The sequence below is a fragment of the Pogoniulus pusillus genome, chromosome 2 (assembly GCF_015220805.1).
Source record: "Pogoniulus pusillus isolate bPogPus1 chromosome 2, bPogPus1.pri, whole genome shotgun sequence".
Taxonomy (NCBI): Eukaryota; Metazoa; Chordata; class Aves; order Piciformes; family Lybiidae; genus Pogoniulus; species Pogoniulus pusillus.
In genome coordinates, this window is record NC_087265.1 from 35375708 (window position 1) to 35403478 (window position 27771).

General features: G+C 40.3%; 1 protein-coding gene across 2 annotated transcripts in view; it reads left to right on the forward strand.

Moving 5' to 3' along the window:
- Positions 1-1342: 1342 nt before the first annotated feature.
- The window catches only part of BMPR2 (bone morphogenetic protein receptor type 2), a 114748-nt gene continuing 88319 nt past the window's right edge, over positions 1343-27771 (forward strand). Inside the window, exon 1 of one of the 2 annotated variants that reach the window (XM_064160906.1) lies at positions 1343-2502. In XM_064160906.1, coding sequence (XP_064016976.1) covers positions 2427-2502 — 76 coding nt within the window. In that variant the 5' untranslated portion in view covers positions 1343-2426. The remainder of the gene's footprint in view (positions 2503-27771) is intronic. The other variant, XM_064160897.1, reaches the window with a different exon arrangement.

Consider the following 27771-nt stretch of genomic DNA (forward strand, 5'->3'; position numbering starts at 1 on the left):
CAAACAGTCCACCCATCAAATCTCTATCTTTCAACATCACAGAGAAGGATGTTGTAGAAGCCTGTGTTAAAGGTGAACTATGTCTCTAGCCAAAGCACCACAATGATAACAATCCTATTAGAATTTGTTTTAATGATTCTCTTGATGGTACGAGAACCAGATTACCCCTATCTCACCTGCTACAGCTTGTGAAAAGGAACAGTTATGGAGAAATCTTTTATTATTGTTAAAATCATATCTCTGAACTGTAACTGTATCACTTTATGTAGTAGCATTTAATAATTCAATATGTGAACTTTGAATCTGTATTCCTTTTATACTAGGTCTTGAAACTAGTGTAATTAATTAAGGCACAGGAAAGCATTTTCCATAATCAACCCTTTGGACAAACCTAGGTATGAATGTGCCTTCTGTATGCAGAATGTTTTCAACAACCTTTTTCTAGAGTACACTTAGTGCAACTTGCTTGTAAGAGCCTTGCTAGGCCAGAACATTAGGCACTGCATTCCAGTCACACTTCCCCCATCACCGCTGCCTTCAATGAATTATTTGGTTCTGTGCAACAGAGCAAAAGGCTAAAGCATACAAACAGTTCTGCAAGTTGTTGTTACCTTTGTTTTGAAATCACAAAATCTCTTTAAGAGGCAGGTTCTGATGTTCCTTGGGAGAGTTAGGTGGCTGAGGCCGCATGAGCAGGGCGGACTTGTCTGGGTTCACAGGGGAGAAAGGAGTAGGTAGTACTAGCAGAGCTTGTTGTGGAGCCCAACGTGGGCTTGGAGTAGAGAACAAAGCAGGAGTTCTGGAGTCTTTAAAAAGGACGCCAGGGAGTCCAAAGCTGATGCCGCCTTAGGGACTGCAAGGTTTTCTGTTAAACGCAGGGTTTTTTATTCTTGGGCTCACGTTTCCTAGCCGAGAGGCTCTCGCTTTTCCTGCAGGCAGTCTGGGGGCGGCCGCCTGCCCCACCGCGGCCTTCCGAGGAAGGTCTGTCGGAGCCTTCACCAGGGCCTATCTCACAAAGCTACCCCTTGCCGCCGGAGGTGCCAGGAGCACAGCGGCCGCACCGACCGCGGCAGCTCCCCACAACATGGCGGAGCAGGCTGCCCTGTCGGCCCATCGCTCACGGGCACCGCCCGCCCCCTGCCTCAGCGAGCCCCTCTCTACCTGCTCGGAGGCCGCCTCTATGATCAGGGGCGAGGCGGCAGGGGCGGGCGGGGCCGCGCCAGGCCACGCTACTGACGGAGGCCGCGGGGCGTGGCCGAGCCGGCGGAGGGGGGCGTGGCGTGGCGGGCAGGGCGCTCCGGCTGGCAGTTGGAGACTCCCCTTTGTGTCTGGAGCCGGGAGCGGCGCTGGTGCCGTGGGGCTGGGCGGGAGGGGGCGCGAGCCGCGGCGGCCCCGCGGCCCTCGCCCGCAGCTGGCGGCAGGCAGGGGAAGGAGGCGGAGCGGCGTAGAGCTGCGGGGAAGGCGCTGGCAGCGTGGAGAGGTTGAGCCGTTCCCCGGCCGTGATCGGAGACCTGAAGGATAAGGCCAGACCAAGCAGGGGCTGCTGGCGCTGTGGAAAGTTAGGGAGGAAGGCGGAGGAGGGGGGAGCACCTTTCCCCCCGTGTGGGGAAGGGCCTCCGCCGTGCTCTCGCCCGCGGAGCGGAGCCGGCTGCCCTCGTAGCTGAAGCCGCCGAGGAGGGGCCTCGCCTCCCGCCGCCCCGCGCTCCGGGCTCCACCTTTGTCGGGGTGGCCTGGGGTGGTGTCGCTTCTGTGGTGGGGGGCGGGAGGCTGGGGGTGCGCGATTGAGACCGCCCGGCGGGGGAGACAGATGGGCCGACATGCAGCCGCAGCCCTCGCCGTGAGAGCAGACGGGGTCGCGTCTCGCCGCGGTGGAACTGAGGGGATCGCCGTCGCCTTCCTGAGTGCATGAGGCAGCGAGGAGGGGCGACGAGAACACAGAGACCTTTAACGGGATGGGACGCGGCTCTTCACTAAGCCCGTAGAGATCGATATTCGTGCTGCGGTCAGCCGGCGGGGCTGCTCTGACTGACGTTGCTGTAGACGCGCACTCGCGTCTGGATATGTTTCCTTCTCACCCGGGTTGTTTCTTCGATATCGTGAAGCTGCGTGGGAAATAAGCTTGGTTCCCAGCTCAGTCGGGAGCGTGCCGCCGTTCCCCGCAGGGGGGAGATGCCTCGGGGCTGGGAAGCAGGAGCAGACGCTTCCCCGGTGTCCGCGGAGCGCTGCCGGCTCCCGAGACATGAAGGCAGGCGGGTGTAATGGAGTAAGAGCGAAGACGGCTCCTCTCATCTACCATTTGCCCTTCCAGACGGGATTGTAAACCGAGAGAGCAGAGGAAGGCTGTGCGAAAGAAGGAAGAAATTCCCCTCGTCGGTCTTTTCTTTTTTTTTCTCCTCCTCTTGCCTCGATCCTTGGCTTCCCCAGGTATGACTGCCTCACTGCAGCACCTTGTGCTGGTGCTCTTGCTCTCCAGTGCCACCCTGCTGCTCAGCACTGCGGCTGGTAAGTAGCCAGTGGGTGTAACGAACTAGCCATTTTGGCACAGGGAAAGGGGGTGGGGTCCGCTGGTATTTGGGCACATCTGTGTCTTCTTAAAAAGTGGTGTGCGTCTGCTTCAGCGGTGAAGCCCGATAAAAGTTATGAAATCCCGATACGTTAAGCATATCGGAGAATAAAATCTGCTTTATTGTGTAAATGAGCTTGACCTGCATTCACGATTTATGCTTTGCCGTGCTCTACTTCTCTTGTCTAATTTATTTCAGTTTTGGAAAAATATATAATCTTTCTATTTTGCATACCTCGCCCTTCGTAAGGTAATGCAGGGATTTTTAATATATATTTTAATTGTCAGCAAAGCTATGCCTGTTTTGCTGTGGGATCTTTGGGCACAGCCATTTTTAATTCTATCAGCATCAGTGCTTTTAGGGGCCTGAAACATGCACTGCAGTTTTATATCAGTCTGACTATAATGTGTATTTTTTTTTTCGTGGAGGGGAGATCTGAAGCAAAAAGACTCAGCTATTGTCACTTGAGATTATAGCACAGTAACAGCAGTGTTCAGGAGTACCAGAAGATCTCGAAGAGTACTTATTTTTTCTTTTTTTTAAACAAGAAGTTGGAAATATATTTAAGAGCATTTTTACTCATATTTTAGAACACCGTAGACCTTTTTTAAATTGTGCTTGGGAGCTCTGTGTCAGACACATAGAATGTTTGGCCATGATGTTGGAAGAGAGATGTGTATTGTTCTGGCATCCTTTGGTTTTCTGTCATGGTGACAGATTAGCATGTTGGAGCCTTCTAAGTGTTACCCAGCTTTGTTAGGCACTAATACCAATTTTTGCAGTGTACATTTTTCAGCGGTTTTGGATGGCTCTGGTCTCTTTTTTTTTTTTTTAATTAATCAGGATCAAATTTGCCATGCTTCTTGTTTTTTAGTGTTGTTTTGTACCCACGTGTATAATTCATAAATGAATCTTTGTAAGAAAGAGGCTGCATTGTGCTAAGATGACCTAAAAAAGCTGATGGTAGTTTTCATATTACATTTCAGTAGGGTCTTATAATTGTATTGTTTGTCAAAGTTGAAGATGCTTGCTGTAATTACTAGGAAATTCCATTAAATTATGCATGTTTAGGCAGTTTCTTCATCACTCTGACTGCACAGTCCCTGATTTTCTCGTTTCTGCTTCTTAAGAGGTCTCTTTCACGAATATATTTAAATGAAAAGATTGATGTCGCCTATATCATTCTGACCTTTGACTGCCATTATTTTAGATTGATGCCTGCAACGTGTCTCTCTGGTAGTTTCTGAGGAGTGGGTTTGGTTTTTTTTTCTTATCTTTTTTTTTTTCCTGGAAGAAGGGACTTCTGAAGGTCAGAAATCTTTGTGTTAAAGCACACAGGAATCAAGAATCCTTAGCATCTCAACTTTTCTTTCAAATACAATTCTTTTTTGGAAGTATAGGGTTTTTTTGTCTCCTTTTGTGAAAACTTCAGTAGACTGGTATTTTCTCTACCCAAATGAAGAAGGGTTGCTGAAGGAGTAAGTACAGATTTAAACCAGGCCAGGGGCCGGGCAGGTGCCATGCAAGCCCATTTGCACCGTTTTGCCAATTCACCCCAATCCAGACTTGGCAACAGCATTCCCAGTATTTCAGTTCTGGTTGTGCCTTGTTAAAAGGGTTTTAATAACGCCAGCTTGTTTGGTCGGTTTGTGAATTAGAACCTATTTTCCAGTCATTATTTATTTCTTATTTGTGAAATTTTAACAATCCATGCTTTAAAAAACCTTGGTCATAATCGTCTGTAAAACTGATTTAGACGTTTAAGCTGGAGTTAATGTAATGGTTGATTTTAGTTTTACACTGCTTTTCAGTAAAAAAAAAAGTCTATACATGGGGAAGCTACACTAATGTGTAATTCTGCCCTTTTATGTTCATGAAAGAACCAACACTCTTTCTTCTTTTCCCCTCCCCCAAAGCATGAACTGTACACTCCCATCAGAGTGCAAATGCTGCCTTTATATCTTTGAAATCCCCTATTAATTCTTACATTTGATTAGTGAATGGAAACTATATCTCAGCAGTGTGTAGAATTGTGTGTTTATAAATTCACAGTCGTGACATCAGAGGCAGATACTTCCACAGCAAGTTTGTAAGTTTCAGTCTGGAGGAGAATATGTGGACCTTCTTAGAGCTCCACAAAGAGGAGGATACTGAATGGGCAGGAAAGATGTAAAAATGTATAAAGGTGATCACAAAAAAAATCTTACAGTGGGGTTAAAGATGAGAATTTCCCTCATAATCTGGAATACAAATGAAGGTGTTTTTTTCCTTTGTTTTTATGATGGAATATGTAAAAATGATTCAGCCTCCCTAGATTGAGAATTATTTGCTGATTATTTAGGAGAAAATATTACTTCCTCCTGAAAGTCCAGATCTTAACAAGTAACTGGCAACTCTATATTTAAACCATATATTGGTCCTTGGACACCAAGGACATTTGACCAATACTAGTATTAGCTAAAAATATGAGGTATTGGAAAATAATGGTTTATGCTACTTTCTTCTTTATTTCTCAAGTAACTTGAAATACCTCTTTTTATATCTTCCATTTAAAAGAAATTTGCCTGTTTGGTGAAACTTTGAGGTATTTGCTAATATTGATAAAGAATTTTGGGTATTCATACTGATTTTAAAGATAGAATCTTTACTCATTTCACTTGCTTGCTTTCTGTGATATGCCATACTAAATCACTTCTCCCTCTTTATACATATTGAGGGTAGACAGCATTCCATTGTCTAATGTGTAAATTATTTGCAGAAACCATAAAGTGAAAATTAAAGTGAGCAATAACCATTTTTTAAGGAGTCTTTCCATTAGTCAGTATCTGTGTGGTTCAGCAGGACTGCTGTGTGAATGGAATTGGATAGAGACTGAAGAATTTGTTTTTAATGATTGTGTGAATTATTAACTAAAATGAGTGAACCAAATTATCTTTTTCCAGTTCTGTATTGCCAGTTAAAGTTACTTTTTAATGTCTCAATGTAGTTTGTTTGAAATATGAATTGTGACATGAAAGAGGCCTCTTAAGGCCTCTTTTGGCTATCCAACTCAATTCAGTGTTTTAAATTAGTAACAGTGTCTTGCATATTAAACAGGCTTTATAAAACCCATCTGCACCCCAATTTATGCTTCTTTACTAGAGCTATACCAATTCTTTATGTAATCTAAAAATACAATTTAGTTTTCTGTCTGAGAGCTGTCTCAGAAATACTAGCCTAGCAGATGGAAAGAGACTGTGGGCTTGAGGGGCATGATTGGTATGCTTGATGGATAACCACACATACAAGTGCAGCCTGTATGCCAGACCAGGGCTTCCTTAACTGTCTAGTTATGTAAAGAAATAATGTAGCTGTTAAAGCACCAGATCCTGCACAGACCCTGCTGAGAAGAGTCTTTTTTTCCATTAGGTAAATCAGCCTGCATGAACCTCTGTGATATTTCAGCAAAGGTTCCAGTTTCCAAACATACTTCAGTATTTCTGTACTGCACTGTATGGTGTAGACATGACCTGGTAGGAAATGGAAGCTGAACTCGTCTGGTGGCCGAGGAGTCCAAATTTCAAGCCCTGAGACATTACACAGATACCTTGTTTCAGTATGAAATGGTTTCTTATAATTATTCCTAGGATAAACTTGTATAAAGTGGTTGTTTTGACAGCTCTGTAACACACATTATGAAATTCTTTAAAAATTAATTTCTTCTTGTTCCCTCCACCTTTTTCTATTCCATGAAGTATTTCTCACTAGTCTGTGTAGTCAGCGTCATTGTTTTCTTGACAGATTGCACCTTCTCCTGCCATTCTCAGCAGATGGATGAGAAAGTTGATATATCAGGTTCTTCTGAAATGTTTTATTCTTAACAAAAGAGCGCATGGCTTACTGTCACTTAGGTTAAATTTTGTTTGAACTCAGTCTAGCTGTGCCATGAACATGTGCTGTCCTTTTCTGAGCAGAATCTAACTTTCCCAGCCAGGGTGGTGTGTAAACAGTGTGTCAGGTTTCATTTGGAACAAAATGTTTATGTCCTGAATAAAACAAGCTTGATGATGCTTTGTATTGGGTAGGACAGGAATCTGTGCAGCTTACAGGCAGTGTTAAGCATTGCTTTTATTAAGTCTGTAGACTTAGTGGAGCTGCTTCACTGCTTGAGTTTGTATTTTAAAATAAGTGAAATAGAAGAACTGTTCTCCAAAACAGCAACATTTCAGTATTCAAACTGATTTGTGGCTCTTTTTGTTTTTTCTCTCTCTTCTGAAGCATAAGTTCACAGAACTGTGGTGCTGGAAATGACTTGTCTTCTGTTTCCTTTGTGGTCCGGTTGTATAAGTACAGTGAGCAATCTTTGTCTAACATCTCTGAACTTTCCAGTGAAGAGAGAGTTCACAACCTGTCTAGGTAGTCCATCCTGTTACAGTGATTTAATTAGAATCTTTTTCATAATGCAACAGTAGTATTTTTTATTTATTTAAATTTCTGTTCTAATGCAAGATTGTTTAAGATATGCCTTAATTAATATGTGGCAATTCAGCTGAATGTAGAGGATGGAGAGTTTCAAGCTTGGCTGCAGTAGTTTGCAGTGGGAAGTTTGAGATTATGATCAATGTTTTCAGAAATGAAAAAATATTATTTGAAAAAACTGGCTTTGAAAACTTTTATGTGCTTCCTAATATTTTAATTTCTGATGATGCTCTCTTGACTTGAGGGGTCTGTTAATTGCAAAGCTGGGCTGAGCAGCAGGAGCGGAATCTGATAGGAGGGTTCAGTCTGAGTGTGTGACCATGAGGAAGAAAGGCCAATAGGATGGGAGAGTTTTGAAAGGATGAATGATTCAATCTGATTTGCAGTGAGATGAGATCCAAGGCATGTTAGACAGCCAGACAGAGATGGTGTCTTAACATTTGTCAGACTTGTTTGGAGAGTAAGTGCTTGTGTGGTGGAATGAACTTGCACTGGGAGAGAGAAAGAAAGCATAGTTTGTAAGTAGTAGTTTTGAATACTTCTGTTTTTTTTCGCGTGAGAACCTGAGAGCTCTATGCATTTAGATAATGCCTTTACCTTCTTCCTCCCTGTCCTTGCATCTCCTAAGTTTGGAAACCACAAGGTTTTTGGGTAATGATGGTGTTTAAGTCTTTGAGATGTGTTAGTTTTGTCAGTTGCCTTCTTGAATATGCATCAAATAATGTTTTTTCCTTTGAACTTTAAAGGTGTCTACCTTCTGCATCTCTCCACTTTCTATTTTCTCTTTTGTTTCCTCTTTCCGTGAGAGATGGAGTGAAAAATAGGCTCTATGGATTCCTACTGCTTTCTGTGAACACTTAAGTCTCCACCATGAAATTTCTGAAACTGCTGGTCTGCATCAACCACATCTATGACAATGACAAAAGTCTCAAGAAATACTAATGTGCTACTGTTTCCGTGAAAATTAGGAACTGAATAGAGGAGAAAATTCCAAGGTAGAGATATCCCAAGGGGAAAGTGGTGCAAAACTCGGCCCAAGTAATGATCTTTGCTTAAAACTGTCTGCCCAGTCAGTGCAGAGATGCTGGCAAATGTGTTGGTGTCTATGCTGTTCTGGACAAAACACAATATATTTTGTCTTCTGTTCACTTGGCATGCTGTAGGAGATCTGGGGGAGAATTTGGAATCCCTTTTGTGGAAAGGATGGGAGCAGAGTAAGAAATGTGAGAGAAAGGGCATGTTTATGGACAATTACCTTGCTGCTTGGGGAACAACTTGTGTTTCTAAAAACATGTAGTAAGCATTTTTTATAGTTTCTTTAACTGAACTTTCAAAACAGTGCCCCAATCACTTTACCAAATGGCTGTCATCCATTTACAGTTTCAGTGTATATGAGTAGCGTATACTTTATGATATGCCTTGTTTTTCCTTGCTTTCAAAGCTGAATTTCATGGAATATCTCCAGGGAGATGAGGCCCTAACACGTCCCTGGGCACCCTCTTCCAGTGTTCCACCACCCTCATAGTAATGAACCTGTTCCTAACATCTGGTCTACTCTTCCCTAGTTTGAAGCCATCATCCCTCCTTCTATTGCCACAGGTCTTTGTGAACAGTCTCTCACCATCCTTCTTGTAGGCCCCCTTCAGGTACTGGAAGGCTGCAATTAGATCTCCCTGGAGCCTCCTCTTCTCCAGGCTGAACAACTCTTAACTCCCTCAGCCTGTCATTGTAGCAGAGGTGCTCCAATCCCCTGATCATTTTTGTGGAGCTCCTTTGGACCCACTGTCCTGTGTATACACTTAGCTTTAGTTCAGAAATTCTACACATTAAAAATTCTGTATTATCTTTTGTAAGTGGTGCTGAAACCTGCACTTTTCCTGTGCATTAGATGTGCATGAATTCCAAGATGTAACTCTTTTTGTTACATCTTGGAATTCATGCACATCTAATGAAATGCATGTGTGGTGGGTTGGAAACTTCTCTCCCTCCCTTCAATCCTCCCCTCACCCCAATAACATTTACCAGACCAGCTCAAATGGTTTGAAAGTGAGATAAAGCTATATTTTATAGCAAACTAAATGTACAATCATATATACAAAATATATTTACATGTATTTACAGTTATATATAATTTAGAAGTTAGAGAGAAATCCACTCTCCCCCACACCCCAGACAAAGAGAAAGCCCAGAAGGGGTAAACACCCCACCTTCTTCTCTCCTCCCAGATAGAAAACCAGCAAGATCTTGAGTGCTATCTGGTCAGTCAAGGTTACCCTTCAGTCGTGCACAGAGAAGCAGTGGAGGAGGTGGAAGGCAGACCAATGAATGATACAGACTTTATCATTATTTTTCTTTCACAACTGATGCTATAACATATTTACATTCTGCACTGAATTTTCAGGAAAGTCCCAGTTTCTCTTAGTGGAATTTTCCAATAAGTCTCAAACTACTATGGCATGAGAAGTAGTTTCATTATTTGTATTAAGCAGGAGTAATGGAAAGACATGTACTGTCATCTTCTGAGTTGAAGTGGCAGACAGTGAGAGCTAGTGATGTAGTGAACTTCCAAGCTGCTGTACTGACTTGTTATAGGGAAGTGGTCTAGCTAAACTCTTACGTGTAGCTGATACTGATAAAGCTGATGCTATGTTTATGTTCCTTTGTCCTACAACATGTACTTTTTCTGGTTTAAGTTTTAAGCAGGATATATGTAAGAAAATATGGGTAAGAGGTGCCTTTTTTTTTTTTTTTTTTTTTTGAGGAACATGACTGAAAGTATAATCACAGGTCATGTATGTTAATTGGGCTCCCTAATTCATGCAGTAGAGAATGCTGCACTCAATATCAAAGTATTGGGCGTTGGCAGTGGCATCTCTCAAGCTCGTCATTCTTGGTGTGAATTACATTTCCCTCTGCATAAGTCACAAAGGTCAGTTTCACCTGGTGTGAAAAGCTTTGGCGTAGTTCAGTGACAAGGACTGACTAAATAGGCTGTACTGCTCTTTCCTTATCAGACTTAGTCAGTTTGGCATGGTTTCTATTAAAAAGTTTTATTTCTGCAGCTAAAGCAGTGTGGGTATAGACACTTAGTTACAGAACTCCTAGACCATTCATAGTAGAGAACCTTCATTAGATTTTCTGAGAATTCAAGCTAATCTGCAATCCTTTGGTTTTCCCAAATATGTTAGACTTGGCAAACATGTATCAGGAAAAATAATGGGTCATGTCACTGTCAAGCTATTTTCTGTACTAATGGTTGCATTAAACCATCTCATGGAGTATGTTTAGTTGTCCACTGCTAAAAAGTGTTTGCTTCTTTTTAGTCATTGAGTGCTTCTGTTGTAGTTAGTTTGCTACTGAAGCTACTTGAAAATTAATCCTTCCTTCTGTTGCTATCTTTCAGAGAGAAGTCAGTAAAACCTATGTAGTTGTGAGGGCTTTGTGTTCCTATGCCTTCTAAGTTGCAAAAAATCTTGGTGCAGACATACTATACACTGTAGATACGTGCTGTGTGCAGTGAAGTTTGCCAGTCCTTTTATTTGTTTAAAACCTAAACACTAGAAACTATTTTTCTATATTTGTTTACAGAGAAGGGATGCTCTTACCTGAGGATTAGGATTTTTTTTCTGATTACAGATTCTTAAATATAAATTTTCATTATATTTAGCTTTCTGAGCTATAAATGATATGTAGAGCCAATACAGTAAGCTGAGAAAAAATAAACTCGTAGCAGAATTGTAGAACCTTTCTTTTCAGTTAATCTGTGGCACCACCATATATATGCAAAGCAGGCACTTAGTCCAAGAACAATCTTCTTGTATTAAAATAATTTCAACTGCAATCAGAGAAGGATAAAAGGAAACATGTAATGAAGTTTGTCTGGATGCCACCATGGTGCTGACTTCTTATGTTTGCATGTTTAAAGTTCTTTTCCTTTATTTTCGTCTGCAGTGGCCCAGACCAGGGAGCTGTAGCTGAAGCAGCTGCCATGATTCAAATAGTCACACAGGCCTGGGCTTTGCCAGCTGTAACAGGAGACAAGTGCTGGGTCAGGGCACACACTCCTGTCTCACAGGGCTTGCTGCTGGTATTTGAGTAGGACTCAGCTGAGAAGTGGAAGAACTTGTTCTAGCCTTTTGTGCTGTTCTTTCTCTGTGTTGTGGACTGGGATGAATGACTCTGTGAATCTAAATGAGTGAAAAAAAAAGATGTAGAAGCAATAAAGTAAATAATTTCTTATGCCCACTGCAGCAATATTTGGATGTCTCTGAAGACTTTTAAAAATCATTTGTAGAGTGTATGCAAATCCCTGATCCTAGCATGAATTGCATAGATACAATGAAAATTATTCGTAATGTATGTATATATATATGTGTGTGTGTGTGTGTATCTGTCTGTGCATATATCCTGATGTACTTGATATGTTACCAAAATTGAAGCTTATCAATCTGCTTACCTGTTACAACCTGGTATTTTAATATTAGCACATTGGATGGGCTTAATTTCAAAAAAGACCTTAGAAACAGCTTATTCTACGTGACAGGTAAACCTTGCACTTCTGACTTGCATCCAGGTTCTACTAGGACCTGTTAAATGATTTCTCTTACACTGAGATGGATCTGATCCCATTAAGTTTTGAGTTAAATTTACACTGTAGCAGTTAATACTGTTGCAGCAGAACACAGTTTGGCCACAGTTGTTTGGTGCTATTTTAGCTAAGAATTTGATATCTAGTAAATATTTTTTTTCCTGAACTTCTCAGTACAAACATACAAATATCTTAAATGGCAAATAGAGGGACTTTCTTTGCTTTCATTGTTTCCTTTTGCAGAAGTAATACCTTTAATGAAGCTGTCAGAAAATTTTACTTCCCTTATTTTAAGTAGAGGAATAGGATGTTTTTGTACAAACCAAACAAAGCCCTAATTATGATTTCGCTAATCTGCATGAAGATTATATAGTACTACTTAAAACTGAAAATGTGGCCTTTGGGCACAGGAATATGCAGTCCAGATGTGGCATAATATAGTTAATGAATTAAAAAAAGAAGGGGGCAAGGTGTGTAAAATAAGAAAGACTTAGTGATATAATAATCCAAACAGTTTAATAGTCTCACTTTAGGAATGCAAGAGTGTTTTCTTCTTCCTTTGTGCAGGGAATAAAAAATGCCAGTCAAAGCAGTGAAGTCTTAAGAGACTTAAGTAATAAGTGGTGTTGTAATGTATGAGGTTGGTAGGTACATTCTGAGCAGAATTCACTTCACTGGAGAAAACTAGAGGCATTTAAGAGGGAATGCAGTAAAAGGGGTGTTTAATGGGTCCTACGAAGTAGTGTAAGAGTTATATGTGAAAGCAACAGTTCACAAGTCTTGTATTTTGAAGCAATCTTCAAAATCAAGTCTTTCATCTTGGGACCAGTGAAGGCCTACAAAGGGAAACAGATAAAGTGTTACCGCGCACAGCAACTTGATTTTCTCAGCTTGTTTTGGAAGGGTGGTAAAAGGGTTGGTAACAAAAGAGCAGAGTTGTGAAGAAGTAAGGCATGCAGAAAAACAAATAAAGTTTGGGGTTTGCATTTCGACACAATGATAAAAACCAGGAGTGTGAACAGAGCTGGTGATCCTACAGTAAAGGCTAAGAAGACAGGTGGGAAAGAAGACAAGTGGAAAAGACAAAAAGCTCCACAGTTAATATTCTTGTTAAAAACTGAGGGACCTATTGGGAAGAACGGTGAATTGTGTCTAGTATGGGGACAATGTGTGTTACACTCTTCCTCCTTTTGTATGTCCTACTACAGAAAGAAGCTTGCACTAGCTGAGTAAGAAAGTATCTGAAATTGCCAGTAAATCCAGAGTATGTCCCCCAGAATTGTCTCAGCTGCACTGTGCATTGCTAGTACCCATCAAAACAGCTGAAATAAATTTTTGTTTGAACTGCTGAGTGTAAAAAAAACAGATGAGAACTAAAATTCTAACTTCTAAATAACATTTTGGTGTGGCAGATAATGCCACACAAATATTTTTATACAAAGAACATAATGAAATAAAAATTTACGTAAAATCTCAGTCCTTATGCCTTTACCTGCTTGCATTTGCCTAGGACTAATCTTCAGTAAAATTTTTGCTAAATGTTTGTGAAAGTCATTGCAGTGTCTTAGGTAATGCTTAATTTAATAATGGAATGGTTGTGGAGATTTCAAAGTAGTGCTTAGGTTTTAGTGTTGCCTTACTACTAACAGGAGGAGACATAGCTCTTCTTTGCTGGCAGGTTGCATGTATTTGTTATGCATATGATATCTCTTCTGCCAACTTCAAATCTTAAAAGGTAGTTAAGTCTATAATTTCAGACATCAGGATCCGACAGTGCTGTTACATCACTTCCAGTCTCCCTGCAATATATTTGTATGTGTAACACAAAAAAAAATCAAACTGAAGACATCATCAGCCCTTAGCCAGGCTTCCAATAGAATTTAGTCAAGATAACTGTAATTAATTAATTTCTTACTGTATCGGCCAACTTTTCTGCATCTAATCATTGAATGCAAAGTGAACAGTTTTGTGAATGTTCTGTATTTAAATGGAAATTTAAACCAATAACTTTTTTTTCTGTGCTAAAGTGATGCCAGCTTTGAGATTCTCAACATTAATAGATTGATTTCCTCCCCCCAGTGTTTTTGTGTTCATGCTCTGTACTTAAAACCAGAGTCACTTTGGGAAGATGAAGTCAGTACAGTTATATTCACTTTTCAGATGATTAATATACAAGATGCTGGTGTAATCCCACCGCCTTTCTAGTCTTCCAATGTTCTGAGTTCTTTATTCATTTATACAAACTTACAGTTCTTTGAAATTGACACAGATTTTGGAGGTGTGGCATTGCAGTGAGTCTATAAGGAAACACTGAGAAGTAAGCCTATTGCAGTATCCTTGCCTGTGCAGATAAAAATGGACATCCTGGTTGGATGTTTACCAGTGTTATTATAGGACAAAGTATTTGTTATTTCCTAGGTTTGCCCATCCTTCTCTACCCTTGGTTTTTAAGATGTTTAGAATAATCATGTAATGAATTTACCTTTTACATTACTGACATGAAGTTTCAACATATAATTGCAACTAAATAAGTTAAAATAATTTAGGAATGCCACATGCAAACACTTACTACTTTTAGCTGAAATACATAATAACAAATGAGGATGATGTATGCAATAGAATCTGGTAGTAAATTCCTTTGTGGTAATTATATAAAGCGTTTAGTTTCAGTGCTTAATTGATAATAGTGGCACTTGCATCAGTTCTGCGAGGTGTGGGGATATGAAGTGCAGAGGTAACTGCATTCCATCAAGTTTCAGTTCGGACAGGCAGGAAAGCATCATTCATCCAGTACCAAATAAGGCTAATCACCTTAAAAGTGACCTTACAGCTAAAGAATGTGATGTGGTGGGCACACAAAAAGGCAAGCCAAGCTCTTGGTATGATCATCAGCAATATTCTTCCTAGAGTTAAGGATCTTGACTAAAAAGGATGCTGAATGGATTGCAGAATGTTGTTTTCTTCTCATTTTATAGGGGGTGGTACTTTTTGAAATAAATGGTTGAATTAAGTGCAAGTTACTTTTAATTGAAGGAAAAACTTGTTACCTAATTGAGGTGGGAGGAAGTTTGAAGTACTCTCTTATAGCAAAAATTATTATTGTTCATCTCCCTCTTTTAGCTGAAGAGTAGTAGAGTGAGCTTTGACTTTTTCAAACAAGGTTTCCAAGGAAAAGACTGCTTTTTTTTTTTTTCCTTAAAGAGGATGTCTGCTTTGTAAGGTATACCAGTATTCAAAAGTAAAGTGATGTAGCACAAGCACAGTACAGTTTAATTCTTCTGCACTTATTAGCTTGATTTATATGTAAAAACTGCAAGAGTTAGTTGGGAAGGGTTGCTAAGGGGAAAACCAGCAGAGCTACTGAGGGAAGTGTTGAAAAGTATTTTCATTTTTTTTTTGTTGATTTGTGGCACAAGCAGTGAGATCTACCTTGACAGCTTCAGGATAAATGTTAAGGACTCATGATCAAAGAGGTGTAAAGGAACAGGACTAGTTCAGATTGAAACTAGTTTGCCAACGGCTTTGCTTTGATTGCCTATGTCTATGCTCCTAACCTACCAGAGGTGTAGGTTAACTCTTGGAAAGAAGTGGTGACCATGTACATGAAAAGTTGCTGCAGGATAAATTAAGGAAGTTCCCATTGTAGTGTCATACTATGGTTATCATTCTCTCTCCGTTGTCAGTTGTTCTGCCTGATGAGAATCTTCCCACAGTTTAAGATCTGAGTGGAGCACTTAAGGGAAGCTGCAAGTGGGTGGAATTATGGTTGGGTTTTTTTTTTTTCACTAGCAGAACCGGAATTACCTAAAAGCAGAGCATTAAAATAAATATTAAAGCAGTCATATTAATCTCTAAATGTCACTATTATAACTATCTGTCTGACCTTAATTCAGTTGCTTTGTGCGTAACTGTGACAGTGTTATAAATTGTTTTCCTTTGCAGGATCTCTGCCTTATTTGCCAGAAAAAGGAGTAGTTTCAAGGTCTTGCAGAGTACAGACTTCTGCAGTTGCAGACTTTCCTCCTACTCTCTTCTTCTTCTTGGATGCTATATCCCCCAAACTGGATATTCTCTCTTCTTAATTTTCACTTCCCTTATTTCAGTTACTACAAAAGACATAATTTCAGCTTGAACATTGCTATTTTATGCATTTATTTGCCTTAAGAAAAAGACATGAATTGTATCATGTTACTAAAAAGGGTTTTTTGATAAGTGCATGGATCAAATGAGATGCATAAAGGAAGTGCAAAAGACTGAAGTTTATTCTTCCCTAAAGGAAGGCTTACCTTCCCTGACTCATCTGGTATGCTCTCTAAAAGTGAGGCTTTTTTATTTTTATACTTTTATTGTTTTGCAGAACACAAACTCTGAGGATCTTGACTGACAGATGGCAGATCCTCTATGAATGTATAATTTGCTCTGGGGAAAATTCAGTGAGGCAATATTGCAGGCAGTATAGGATAGTTATTGCCTGTTTAAATTTAGCTCAGTATAGCCCATGAGAGGTGGCTCATCTAGTAAACTTTTAAACAGGCATAGGCTTGAGTGAGAAATTAAGTGATTTCGTTTATATCTCTGTGTGTATATGTAATTATTTTGGAAGAATCACTTGAAACTTTGATTAGGATTTGGGGAGGGAGATCAGCTAGATAATTTTTTTGTGAAGGGCTATTTCAATCCTTGGGAAATATGTAAGTTCCATGCCACAGATTTCTGAACTATTTCTCCTGTAGTGCATTTTATTATAGGGTTTCAGGACTTCTGAAGTCTATTTCCTCAGTATGTGTAGAAGAAAACCAAAATTATTCTCAGTGTTGTCATCTGCTGTATGGTGGGAGAGAGAGGGTGTGACAGTTCATAAAGAAAGTCATCATGCTCTCCTGGAGGTCTCTGTCTAGTCATTAGTGTGATAGCAGATACCTTTCCTCCTTCTGATAGAATTATTTTGAATTGTTTAGAGTTGCATTGTGCAAGGCTGATGACATTAGGCCTTGGAAGTTAGCTAAGAACTACTGCAGCCTTTGCTTGCTTTGCCCTTCCTATCCTTCCGGGTTTTATTCACCAAATGTATACAAATGTGAATACAAAGACTGTCCTCAACTCCAATGTCTGATTTGAGGAAAAAGATAAGAGTTCCTCTCTCTTCTCCCATACCTGGCATGTGGTAGCATTTTTCCAGCTCTGTTAAGGAGTGCGGGAGACTTGTAGCATGTGCTAATAAACCTCTCACAGCTTTAAAATAAACACAATTTCGAGTCAGAGTTAAGTAGGTTTTTAGCAAGGATACTTATAGAAATTTCTCTTCATTGGTCCACCAAATATTTGCTTTTGGTCATCAGCAGCTGGTAAACCATACAATACTGTCTGTCATTACAGATGCCTGTGCTTGAGTTAAATTGTCTCAAGTGCAAATGATTACACCAAGTAGCAGCGCTTAAGCAGCACAATCGAACTGTTGGGGTGAGAGCTGTGCAAGCTTCGCATTTGGGAGCACCAGCCCCAGCAGCATTCAAACGCCAGCAGCTTAAACGTGGATTTTCTGACTGGCCTGCTGGTTCGTGTTCAGGGCCTTACCTAATTCAGGCTTGCTATTTCTGTGTGAAGCAGAAATAAATTCATTCAAAGGTAAGGTTGCCTGCTGCCCTTCAGGGCAGAGGTTGGCTTGAGAGCAGTATAGGAAGCAGTATCTACCTTTGAACCTGTGCTGGAGACAGTGTTGTTGCGTGCTGCAAGCCCAGAGTTTTTGTCAAAGCAGCTGGGGGAAAAGGAAATAGTAGTTATGGCTGCTACGTAAGATGAAGAAAGGAAATGGGAGCCTCCCTCCAGTGCAGCCACTAAGCAATATAGTTAAAAATAGCCACTTTTCCCTTGTAAGCAGTTGTCTAAGTTGCCTTAAATGTTGTTGTTTCTTGGGAGCTGGAGACAAGTATTTAAGTCCCCGGATTTTCTGTTCTGAGGCACCAGTTGTGTTTTGAGAACTTGTGCTGTGCCACTGACTGCTTCAGTACAGATGCTGAGAAGGAGAGGGGAAAAAAAAAGGCGAAAAGAAGAAAGCATTGAGTCCTAACTGTAGTGAGGGAAAGCATCAGGGTACTTAGCAATTACATAGACAACGGATGGAAGAAGCTGTTGCTTAGCATGCCACCAGAAAAGAGGAGCAGATCTCTGGTTTGCTGACTCCTGCTCCGTTGTTGTCCACTTCACCATTTTGTGTTTCTTTCGTTACAATCACAGAGTTTTTCTGAGACATCTAATAACTGAGAGCTGCTTGGAAAAGCATTGTACTTATTAAAAATACACTCGTGCAGAGAAGTTCCAAGCAGCAGTGATTTTATTGCAAAATACACAACTATTAGAGGTACCAGTTGTTTTTTTTTTAATGAAATTTTGTTTTCAGAAGGTTTAGAAATGTGTTTTTTAATTTCTTACCATTGTTAGCTGCTCTGTTGCAACTCTGTGCAAATAGTTCAAAAGAAGCAGCATTTGCATTTGAAGTATATTTCGGAGTGGTTTACCTTGTTTTTTACCCTGCAGCTTTTTGAATTCTGCTCTAGTTCAGTGTTTTGGCTTTTTTTTAAATAATTATGCCCGACCTCTCAATTTCTTCAACTATAACCTCAGGCAGGCCACAGATTCCAAATATCTATTGTTTTGTCTCCTCCTCTTTGACCTGCAAGCTTAATTAACAGCTACGACAGCTCAGCAACTGATTTTTTCTGTTAGGGTGTACAATTGGCCAACTACATGAATATATTTTAGTGATTGAGTAAAGATGTGCTTATCTTCATAGGCACATGGTGGATCTTCCTTATTTTAGATGAAAGTGAATTTCTAATCTTAAAATATATCTTTCTCTAAATTAGCAAATCCAAATGTCTATATTCTGACATGCCTTTGTTGCAGTTCTTGGAAACAGCAGGAAACTAGAACATTCTCAAGGTAATGTGGCTGCTTGCTTTTAAAAAAATGTATCTATTTCCCATATTTAAAAAGTGTAGGGACTTGAGAACACTGCAGAAATTCCATTACCCTTTTTTCCGTCTTTGTGTTGCTGTTTTTTCACCTTTTTTTTTTCTCTTTCATCTTTCAAATGTTCTCCACATACCTGTTTTACCTGTGTAGGAGAGAAGAAGTAATTTGAGCCATAGCATTATCCAATTATGTTGCTGGAATGTTTTGGTGAATTATACTAGTATATGTAAAATTACTCTGAGCCCTGCCTTGTGTGTAGATTGTAAGAAACTCCTACACAAAGGACATACAAAGGAGCATATGAAACTCAGAGCATTTTCTGTGAATCCTTTCTGAAGCTATTAATTTTTCACATCTCATGTAGAGAGTTTAGTGTGAGGAAATCCAGTGGGCTGCTACCTGAGAATCAAAAAAAGTGGATTCTATCAATTTACTGAGATACTGCAAGTTTGCTAGCCCACTTCAATAAATAAGCTATACCTACTGTGAAGGATCTTTAAGATAGCTGTGCCTCCTTTTTTCTTGCAATAACTTACTTCCATTCCATTCCTATTTCTAACAATCATTATTTTTGCTAATAGTGAGTCAAGAAAAGACTGGATGGGGCACTTAGTGCCATGGTCTAGTTGATTGGATAGGGCTGGGTGCTAGGTTGGACTGGATGATCTTGGAGGTCTCTTCCAACCTGGTTGATTCTATGATTCTTTGTAAGTTTTGTTAAGGCTTATTGTGAGAGAAAGAGAGAGAAGGTTGATTATGATCTTAAATTTGGTAACTTGGGGATTAGGAGGCAACATTTTAAGTCCTCTTTGGACAGCTGTAACTTTTTAGCATCCAAGTTTCAAAAAGGGGGATGTAGTGTTATTAAATTCCTGAATTAAAATAGGCTAGTTGCCAAACCATACACTTACTGCCATGTTAAAATCACTATGAATGGACCATATGCTGAACTACAGTTTCCTTACTGAGGGAGAAATATACTAAGGAGGTGCAGATTTCAAACTGTATTAATGAAAAGGAGTAGAATTAGAAGTGTCTCAATCTGTTGTGGCATACAGATGAAACAGAGGAATGCTATAGTATTGGTTTATACCTGAAAAGATCTGTAACAGAAAAAGTTGAGTAATTTACTGCTTGAAAGCAGTGAAGAAGTGCTAGTGAGATGCAAGAATGCTGATAACATTTCTTTTTTCTTTCCTAATTTTCCTCCTTTGCTAAATGACTGAAGTTCTAGGTACTAGATTGATGTGGAGAATGAATCCTTCTCACAAGAACTGTGTAACGAAGACCTCTTTAAGCATACAAAAATAAAGACAAAATCAAGCAAACAAAAAAAGCCCAAATTAGTTGCTGGATAAGGTTGAGAAGAGGAGTTTTCTGCTTAAAGACTTTGTAGATTTCGTAGTAAATCTCAGTAGTTGGCTTTGGATATTAGCCTGACACATGCACACAGTTTGCGTCTCTGACATGGTACGAATAGATTCCTTCTCTCAGGTTTGTTTCCCTTGTGTGTACTTCTGTTTGCTACCAAACACAGAAGAATCTGCAGAGAAACGATTAATCTTACAATTTTTGTTTGTTGGTGTAATTCTCTGAATATTACTGAATGCAAATATAATCTAGGCTATTGAAGTAGCTGAACTGTCTCTTAAAACCTGACGTTTGAAGCATTGGAATCTCTCTGTTCAGTTAAATAGCATACTCTACATAGATCTCCATGTAGTCCTTTCTCCTATGAAAGGTTAACTCTTTCCAAGGATAGGCACTTTCTTTACTGAGCTGTCTGCAAGCTTTAGCTTTCTTTAGTATACACATTCCCAGCTTCTGATATCCTCATGAATGCTAAAGAGTAACAGAATTCTTAGTCAGTCTTACTCTGAGTCCCAGATAACATGCAGGGAATATATCCTGTGCAAACTGGAATGTGTTACTAATTTTTCTGATGAGGAATTAAGGCATGGAGTGGCTTGCCTGAAGTCAGATTTGATCATCTTTGGTGGAATACTGCTTGATTTCTGCACTTGTAGACTTACCCTGTAGCCACTGGATTTTTTTTTCTTTTTAAATAATTTCTGCCCAAGTAATTTAATCCTATAGGACAAGAATTTATTTCAGCTTCATTTTTGAAATTGTTGCTTGTCTTGCTGGGAGATCAGTTCCATAAATGTGTGTTGCTACCAATTTTAGAATCTGTCTGGGTTTGCATAGACTTTCTCTCTTAAAGTGTTGAGCTTTCTACTGTGATGCTGATTTTTCTTAGACCACGTGGCATATATTACCAGTATTTTGGGGCAAATAAGAAGAGCATTTGGAGACATTCTTAGAATTTTGAGATTTAATTCCAGTGATTACTAGGAAAGACACTGTAAAGAGTCCAGAGGAACAAGGGAGAAAACATTGAAAAATCAGTCTCACAGGCTGTCTTACATCCAGATGCCCTGATTAGAGCTGCCTACAATAAAGATTTGGAAACAGTAAATTAAAAAAAATCCCCTGAACCTCAAACTCAAAACTATATATAGAAAACATGATGTAAAAAAAAAATATAATCTTGCTGTAGGCTTAGAACCTAGCAGTTTATTTCCTACTGTTTCTTACTACAAGAATATATATATATTTTAAAGTACAACATTATGACAGGAATCATAGAATAAATGCCAGGTACATAGAGGAAGAACAAAAAACAAACGGTGGTGGTGGTGGTGAGGACGACTCCCTACCAACCTGCTTCTATAAAGCAGAGTTAATCTTTATTGGAGACTACAAGCACTTGGAGTCTCTCTTTTCTGTTTCAGTTGCATCTTCTTCCTGGCTTTTGGTCTTACCATTTGGTTTTGTCCTCCTTTGCTGTTGTCTGTTTCTCGGAGCAGTGGCATCACTGCTGTTTTCTCCGCTAGCCTGTGTTCTGTCTTCTCTCTGCTTATCACATAGTACTTTGGCTTCTCTCTATTTTGTGTGTTTCTAAGCAAGGAGCTTAGGAAAGAGTCGTGGTTTTAATTCCAGTTTTAGCAGAGTGGAAAGGAGGAGAAGAAACTGAAGGTAAGTTCTCTCAGCTCATTCATAAAGCAGTGGAAGCACGTTTGTACCTGCCTATGGAAGCAGCATGTGCATCAATCTAATGTCATGGAGGGACTGTAGAGCATGTTAAGTGCCGCTGGTCTGTGAAAACTTGAGTTTCCAAAAAATCTCTTCTGAAGTGTTTCAGAGGCCTATAATTTTGGTACTTTGTCAAGAAAATGAGCAATCCTCCCTCTATTCCTCTTCCACTTCCCCAGAAGAAAAAAAAAGAGCTAGCCACAAACCACCCAAAAGCCACGCCCTTGGGATGAGGCAGCCTGTCTGCCACATCTTAAATTCGTCTTCTTCCAGTTTTAGAATTTGTCAACAGAATACTTTCAAAAACTATTTTAATATAGACTTCAAAAGCTGTTTTTTTCTGGTTTTACTCTCGGGCATGACAGCAGCATTTTAGCAGAATCTAGGTTTCACTTCGAAGTGAAACGGGAGAAAAAAATACTTGCTCTATGAAGTCTGTTACCACACTGATAGTTTGGCAGATGCCTTAAACAACTGAAAATAAAGTTGTTCTAAAGTGTGTCAGGTCCTTAATTACATGCAAAGTTCCAGGCTTGGTTATAATAAATGTAATTATTCTCTCCCCTCTCAATTTAAAAGTAAATATAAATAATGTCAACCTAAATGTCCCTCAGTGCTGTCCTTAATTGGCTAGCATTGAAAAGATGGCTAACAATCCAATTAGTTTAGAAGAGGTTCTATAACTTGAATTTCAAGTTATGTGTATGAACATACTGAGCTGAAATAATGTAAAGATAAACTAGAACTTGTGGTGGTGATCAATTTAACAAAGCCAAATTGTGATAAAAAGCCACTGATAAATGAGACCTACTGTGCTAATGCAAATATTTATAACCTGTTTGACCTGAATTGCCATTGTGTCTTCCACTCTTGCAATTTTGATGAAATTTTTGCTTCTGATCAGGTTTGTCTTGTAACATTATTAATGGACATTTTAAAATAAACACCATGCTCTGTAAAATAATTTCATGGGATTTGCAGGGAAACATCTGTAACTCCTTGCAAAAGTGTTTTGGAGAAGGTAAGCAATCCAATGATGCAGTGAGTGTTCACATCACTGCTCTTGTGCAGTTTGTCCACACTCCTAATACTTCTCAAAGAGGCTGCTGGCTGTCGAGGACAGTGTTGTAGTGACTTTGTGCTTTCTGCTCTATAATCAGAAGAGCTTGTATTCAGATGAGTGTTTTTAATGACTCATTCACAAGTCGCATGTCTTCATGCAGAGCATAAACTTCACAGCTGCACGTGCTCTGGGTTTTACAGTTGTGCTTTCAAATAACAAAACCTCACATCCCTGTGGAGAGAGTATTTTCGTGTTCTCTCTTTGGGACTGCCCTAGTGGCACAAGCTGTGTGTCTGACAATTAGTTTTACATATGAAACATAATTCTAAAGGCCTTTACAGGAAGAGTAAAAGTTTATCATCCTTCCTTTTGTGAAGATAGCAGTACAGTTTCTAATAACTCAGACAGGTGAAGGGGTGCAGTTGGCTAGTGGGGATGAGGTACTTCCTTGCCTCCTCCATGTTTTTAACGGTCTGCATGAGGCAGTTTAGCTTTCCAAGAGACCCAGCATGAGGTTTGATGTTCCTTTATTGGCTTGAGACAGTTTTCTTTGGATATGAGATGTGACGAGTCTCAAAAGGATTATGAAAGATTGGCTCAAGACATGAAACAGGAAAGAATGTCCCCTCTCCTTGCTTTATTGGCATATCCCATTTGCAGCTTACATTTGCAGTGGCTGTGAAGTAAGTTAACCCTTCTGGAAGTTTCACCTCCATCTTGATGAAACATTCGGTGGTTCCTGCAGCAAGCGGAGACCTGCTCCAGATCTGCCAGACGTTGCCTCAGGGCCACTGATAGGGCTCTGACTGTTGTGAGGGATTCTGGTTAAGTGGACGTTTTGACACACATGTGTTAAATTCCCTGATGCTACAGCTCCAGTCACTATTTATGATGAAATCATGTAACCAGTAAATTATTTACAGAGGCAGAGCTAGACTGGCAGAGATGCCCTCATTGTGAAGTGAGAGCTCCCTAAAGCAAGGAAACAATAGGGAGCAGAATTAGAGCAGAATTTAAATGAAGTAAAGATTTTGTGGCAGCCAGCTGGAAGGCCAGATCGGCTTTTCTGAAGTACTGCTGTGTTTGCCTTCCAGGGCTACAGTACCAGATAATGAAGCTTGCAGAGCTTTCTGGTTTTGTCTATAAGGTGACTGAAATGCATGATCAATACAACATCTTCTAGTAATTGCAAGTATACTTTTCCTTATCAAGAACTTGGAATAGATTTACAGATCCCCTTCTCAAGTGTTATTAACAAGGCCATGGAGGGAAGGCCACTTCTGTTCAAGTGGAGTTCATTTAGAAAGGGAGTATGCTGATCACACTTGGAGTGGCCGAAATACTGTATTTAAAACAACAGCAACAAAATTGCAGTTCTCTCTCTCTACTTTCAAAACGTACTCCCACCCCAGACAAAAACCTGTGGACAGACTTGTTAGCAGACTAAGAAGTTCTGCTTTGACTCTGATGCATGGATTATACAGACCTCCCAGGTGCCTGCTCAGTCTGAGCAGAACCTGGAGCAGAGCTATCTGTCTTGGATGGGTATACAGGAGAGACCTAGCAGAAAGCAGTAACTATTTTAAAGAGAAATGTCAGATTTTTTATTTCAGTTTTCTGTGTATTCTTCTTTTCAGTAACCACAAACTTGAATTTAATATCTAGTATCCTTACTGGCTTTAGGTTATGTCAGTACATCTTTGTAAACAGTCTGTGGAAGTTTTTAGGTGTGCAGCTGAAGTTAACTTTGATATCACATATTTAATAATATTTATTGCTGTAACTGAGTTGCTTGTTTTTATAAGGTTTACAGTGGTTATGGACATGATACATTTTTCAAAGGTTTTGTGAACTGAGATTTTTTTAAATTTCTTTTTTCACCTTCCTCTGTAATGGCTACTGAAACGTGCAGACAAACTCTTCTGTACCTTTCTAAATATTCTTCATAAATGATATTTATGAAGCTTGCCTTATTTTCCTAATCTGTAACTCTTTACTGTGATGTCTTTGTGATTTCATTAAAAGCAAGCCATTCTTGCACAGGATGAGCTGGTTTCAGAGTTAATACATACCACAACAAGAAATAATGGGGTTTTTTTCTGACTTTTTGTGGCTTATGTTTCGGGTAAGACTAGTTAGTCAGTTTGTAACAGATCTGTGTGAATTACCATTTTGTGAGTGAATTTCCTGTCTGTAGAATTTTTAACAGCTGCAGGTGAACAGTTTTCATTGATTATCGTGAAAGGCCTGGAACACAAACCCTATGAGGAGAGGCTGAGGGAGCTGGGGTTGTTTAGCCTAGAGAAAAGGAGGCTCAGGGGTGACCTCACTGCTGTCTACAACTACCTGAAGGGACATTGTAGCCAGGTAGGGGGTGGCCTCTTCTCCCAGGCAACCAGCAATAGAACAAAGGGACACAGTCTCAAGTTGTGCCAGGGAAAGTATAGGCTGGATGTTAGGAGGAAGTTCTTCACAGAGAGAGTGATTTCCCATTGGAATGGGCTGCCCAGGGAGGTGGTGGAGGCACCGTCCCTGGGGGTCTTCCAAAAAAAGGCTGGATGAGGCACTTAGTGCCATGGTCTAGTTGACTGGATGGGGCTGGGGGATAGGTTGGACTGGATGATCTTGGAGGTCTCTTCCAACCTGGTTGATTCTATGATTATAGACAATGCTATTTCATCATAGCCAGAAAGTACTTTTTAAATACTTTCCTTTATAGATAGTCATCTGATGGAGCAGAGTTTCCGTCATTTCAGTAGCTAAGAAATGTAATCTCAGTTTCTGATGCTCTTGTAACAGGTAGGGCAGAGTGAAAATTTCAGAACTGGTATGTAAGCTAGACAGCTAATTAGAGGCAAAGGTTAATTTTCCACTGGCATTAACTTGATGTGGAATGGTGTTTGACAGTGTCAGTGCTGGCATACTGGTTTGGGAATTGTGTTCCTCTGATACCATTAGTACCTTTTTTGTTTTAGTGAGCAGTTTGTCTTGGTAGAACAGGTACATTGTTAACTTGAGTAGCCCATGAGATGGTCTGTTATCCTATTCCAGAAGGTTTAATATACAATTTTGGCTTCACTACTTCTGGATAGAATAAATACATTCTTGCTGTCTTCTCTCTCTCTCCCTACCCCAAAACTCTTTCCCCCCTCCCCTTTTTTTTTTTTTCTTCTAATTTCAAGTAGAAGTAATTTCTCTGTGGAGATGGTATTTAATGTGATTTTAAAGATGCAAACCATGGATACAGAATGATTTTTCACAGGCTTGCTTTTTATGAAAAGTCTGCAAGTAATGATATTTGAGGTTTGGTCAGTGGATGTTCTTGGAGGTAGGGAGAAGCAGATTAGGGATCTTTTTGTACTTGTCTTCAGTTATTTGTCACATTCCCACAAGTATCTTAAGGTGGCAGGCAGGGGATTGCAGTTAGTAGGGCTGATGATTTAGACATCCTTCTATAGAACCAATCCATTAGGATATCTCTCTTCCAGTTTCTGTCCTGCTCCTAGCTATGTATTCTTTCCTCTCCTGTGTACTCATCTGGAACTCCTCATTAAGCATCTTTAATAACCTGGCAGCAATTTAAATTTGTGGAGCTGCTGACCTAGTTTTCTGCCAGACTAGTGAGTTATAGCAGCTTGTGGGGGCTCATGCTGTGGGTCAGCTCCAATACTTGTTAATAGTAGGAGTATGCAGCACTTCTGTACTGTGCTTTGAACCTTTACCACAGAGCTCAAGGCTAGACCATGGCACCAAGTGCCACGTCCAACCTTGCCTTAAAGTGCCCCAGGGACGGCGACTCCACCACCTCTCCGGGCAGCCCATTCCAGTGTCCAATGACTCTCTCAGTGAAGAACTTTCCCCTCAACTCAAGCCTAAATCTCCCCTGGTGCAGCCTGAGGCTGTCCCCTCTTGTTCTGGTGCTGGCCACCTGAGAGAAGAGAGCAACCTCCTCCTGGCCACAACCACCCCTCAGGTAGTTGTAGACAGCAATAAGGTCACCCCTGAGCCTCCTCTTCTCCAGGCTAAACAATCCCAGCTCCCTCAGCCTCTCCTCGTAGGGCTGTGCTCAAGGCCTCTCCCCAGCCTCGTCGCCCTTCTCTGGACACGCTCAACCATCTCAATGTCCCTCCTAAACTGGGGGGCCCAGCACTGAACACAGTACTCAAGGTGTGGTCTAACCAGTGCAGAGTACAGGGGCAGAATGACCTCCCTACACACTGAAGTGCCAGTGACCGTCCTGCTAGCCAGCTGGCCTTGCTTTCGCTCCCTGGCCAGCACCAGTATGCAGAGAGATCCTGTGGAGGGCTGTCTTCTAAACTAACCTCCCCTCTGCTCTCCAAGTTTTTGGGTTTGTTTTTCTCCCCCGCCCCAGATAGTCTCTCCGAATTGGGTTGCTGTGAAGTTTCACGAGTGTCAGCTCTGGCTCAAGTGAAACAGCAGTAAGTAGGGGAGGGGAAAAGGCAAAATGGTGCTAATCCTACTTCAGTGTGGTTTAAGAGGCAATGTAATGGCCTCGGGAGAGAAAGAGATAATTATTCTTGGGTTACTGAATAACAGGGTTGTCTAGAGTTATTGAGCAGCTGATTAGAAAAAAATCTTTGTCTAACCACAAGTGGTCCATGGAGCATGAGAGAGTGAGTAGTTCACAACTGATGTGTAAAAACCATATTAAACAATTTAAAACTGCATTGCCTCAATTAAAAAGCTTGGCTTAAGGGCTGATGTTTGGGGAACTTCTTGTCTGAAGAGAGAGAAATTTCTTTTTCATCCTCTATTCCCAATGGTAGTTTCCTTGATTTACAGAAGGAGGCTTGTTTAGTGCATGATTATATTGTGTTTTTTTGGTGAGTTTTAGGCAGACTTTCTGCAAAGAGAAATGAACTGAATAGGTTTGAGCTGATTGTGACACTCACTGACTTTCATTATCATCTTGATCTTTAGCAGTGATTTTTATTTTTCTTCATTTTTGTCATTTGGTAAATAGCAAGCAGTGTGAGTGCCTAAGTGTTGGGGTGGTTTTGTTTGCTTGT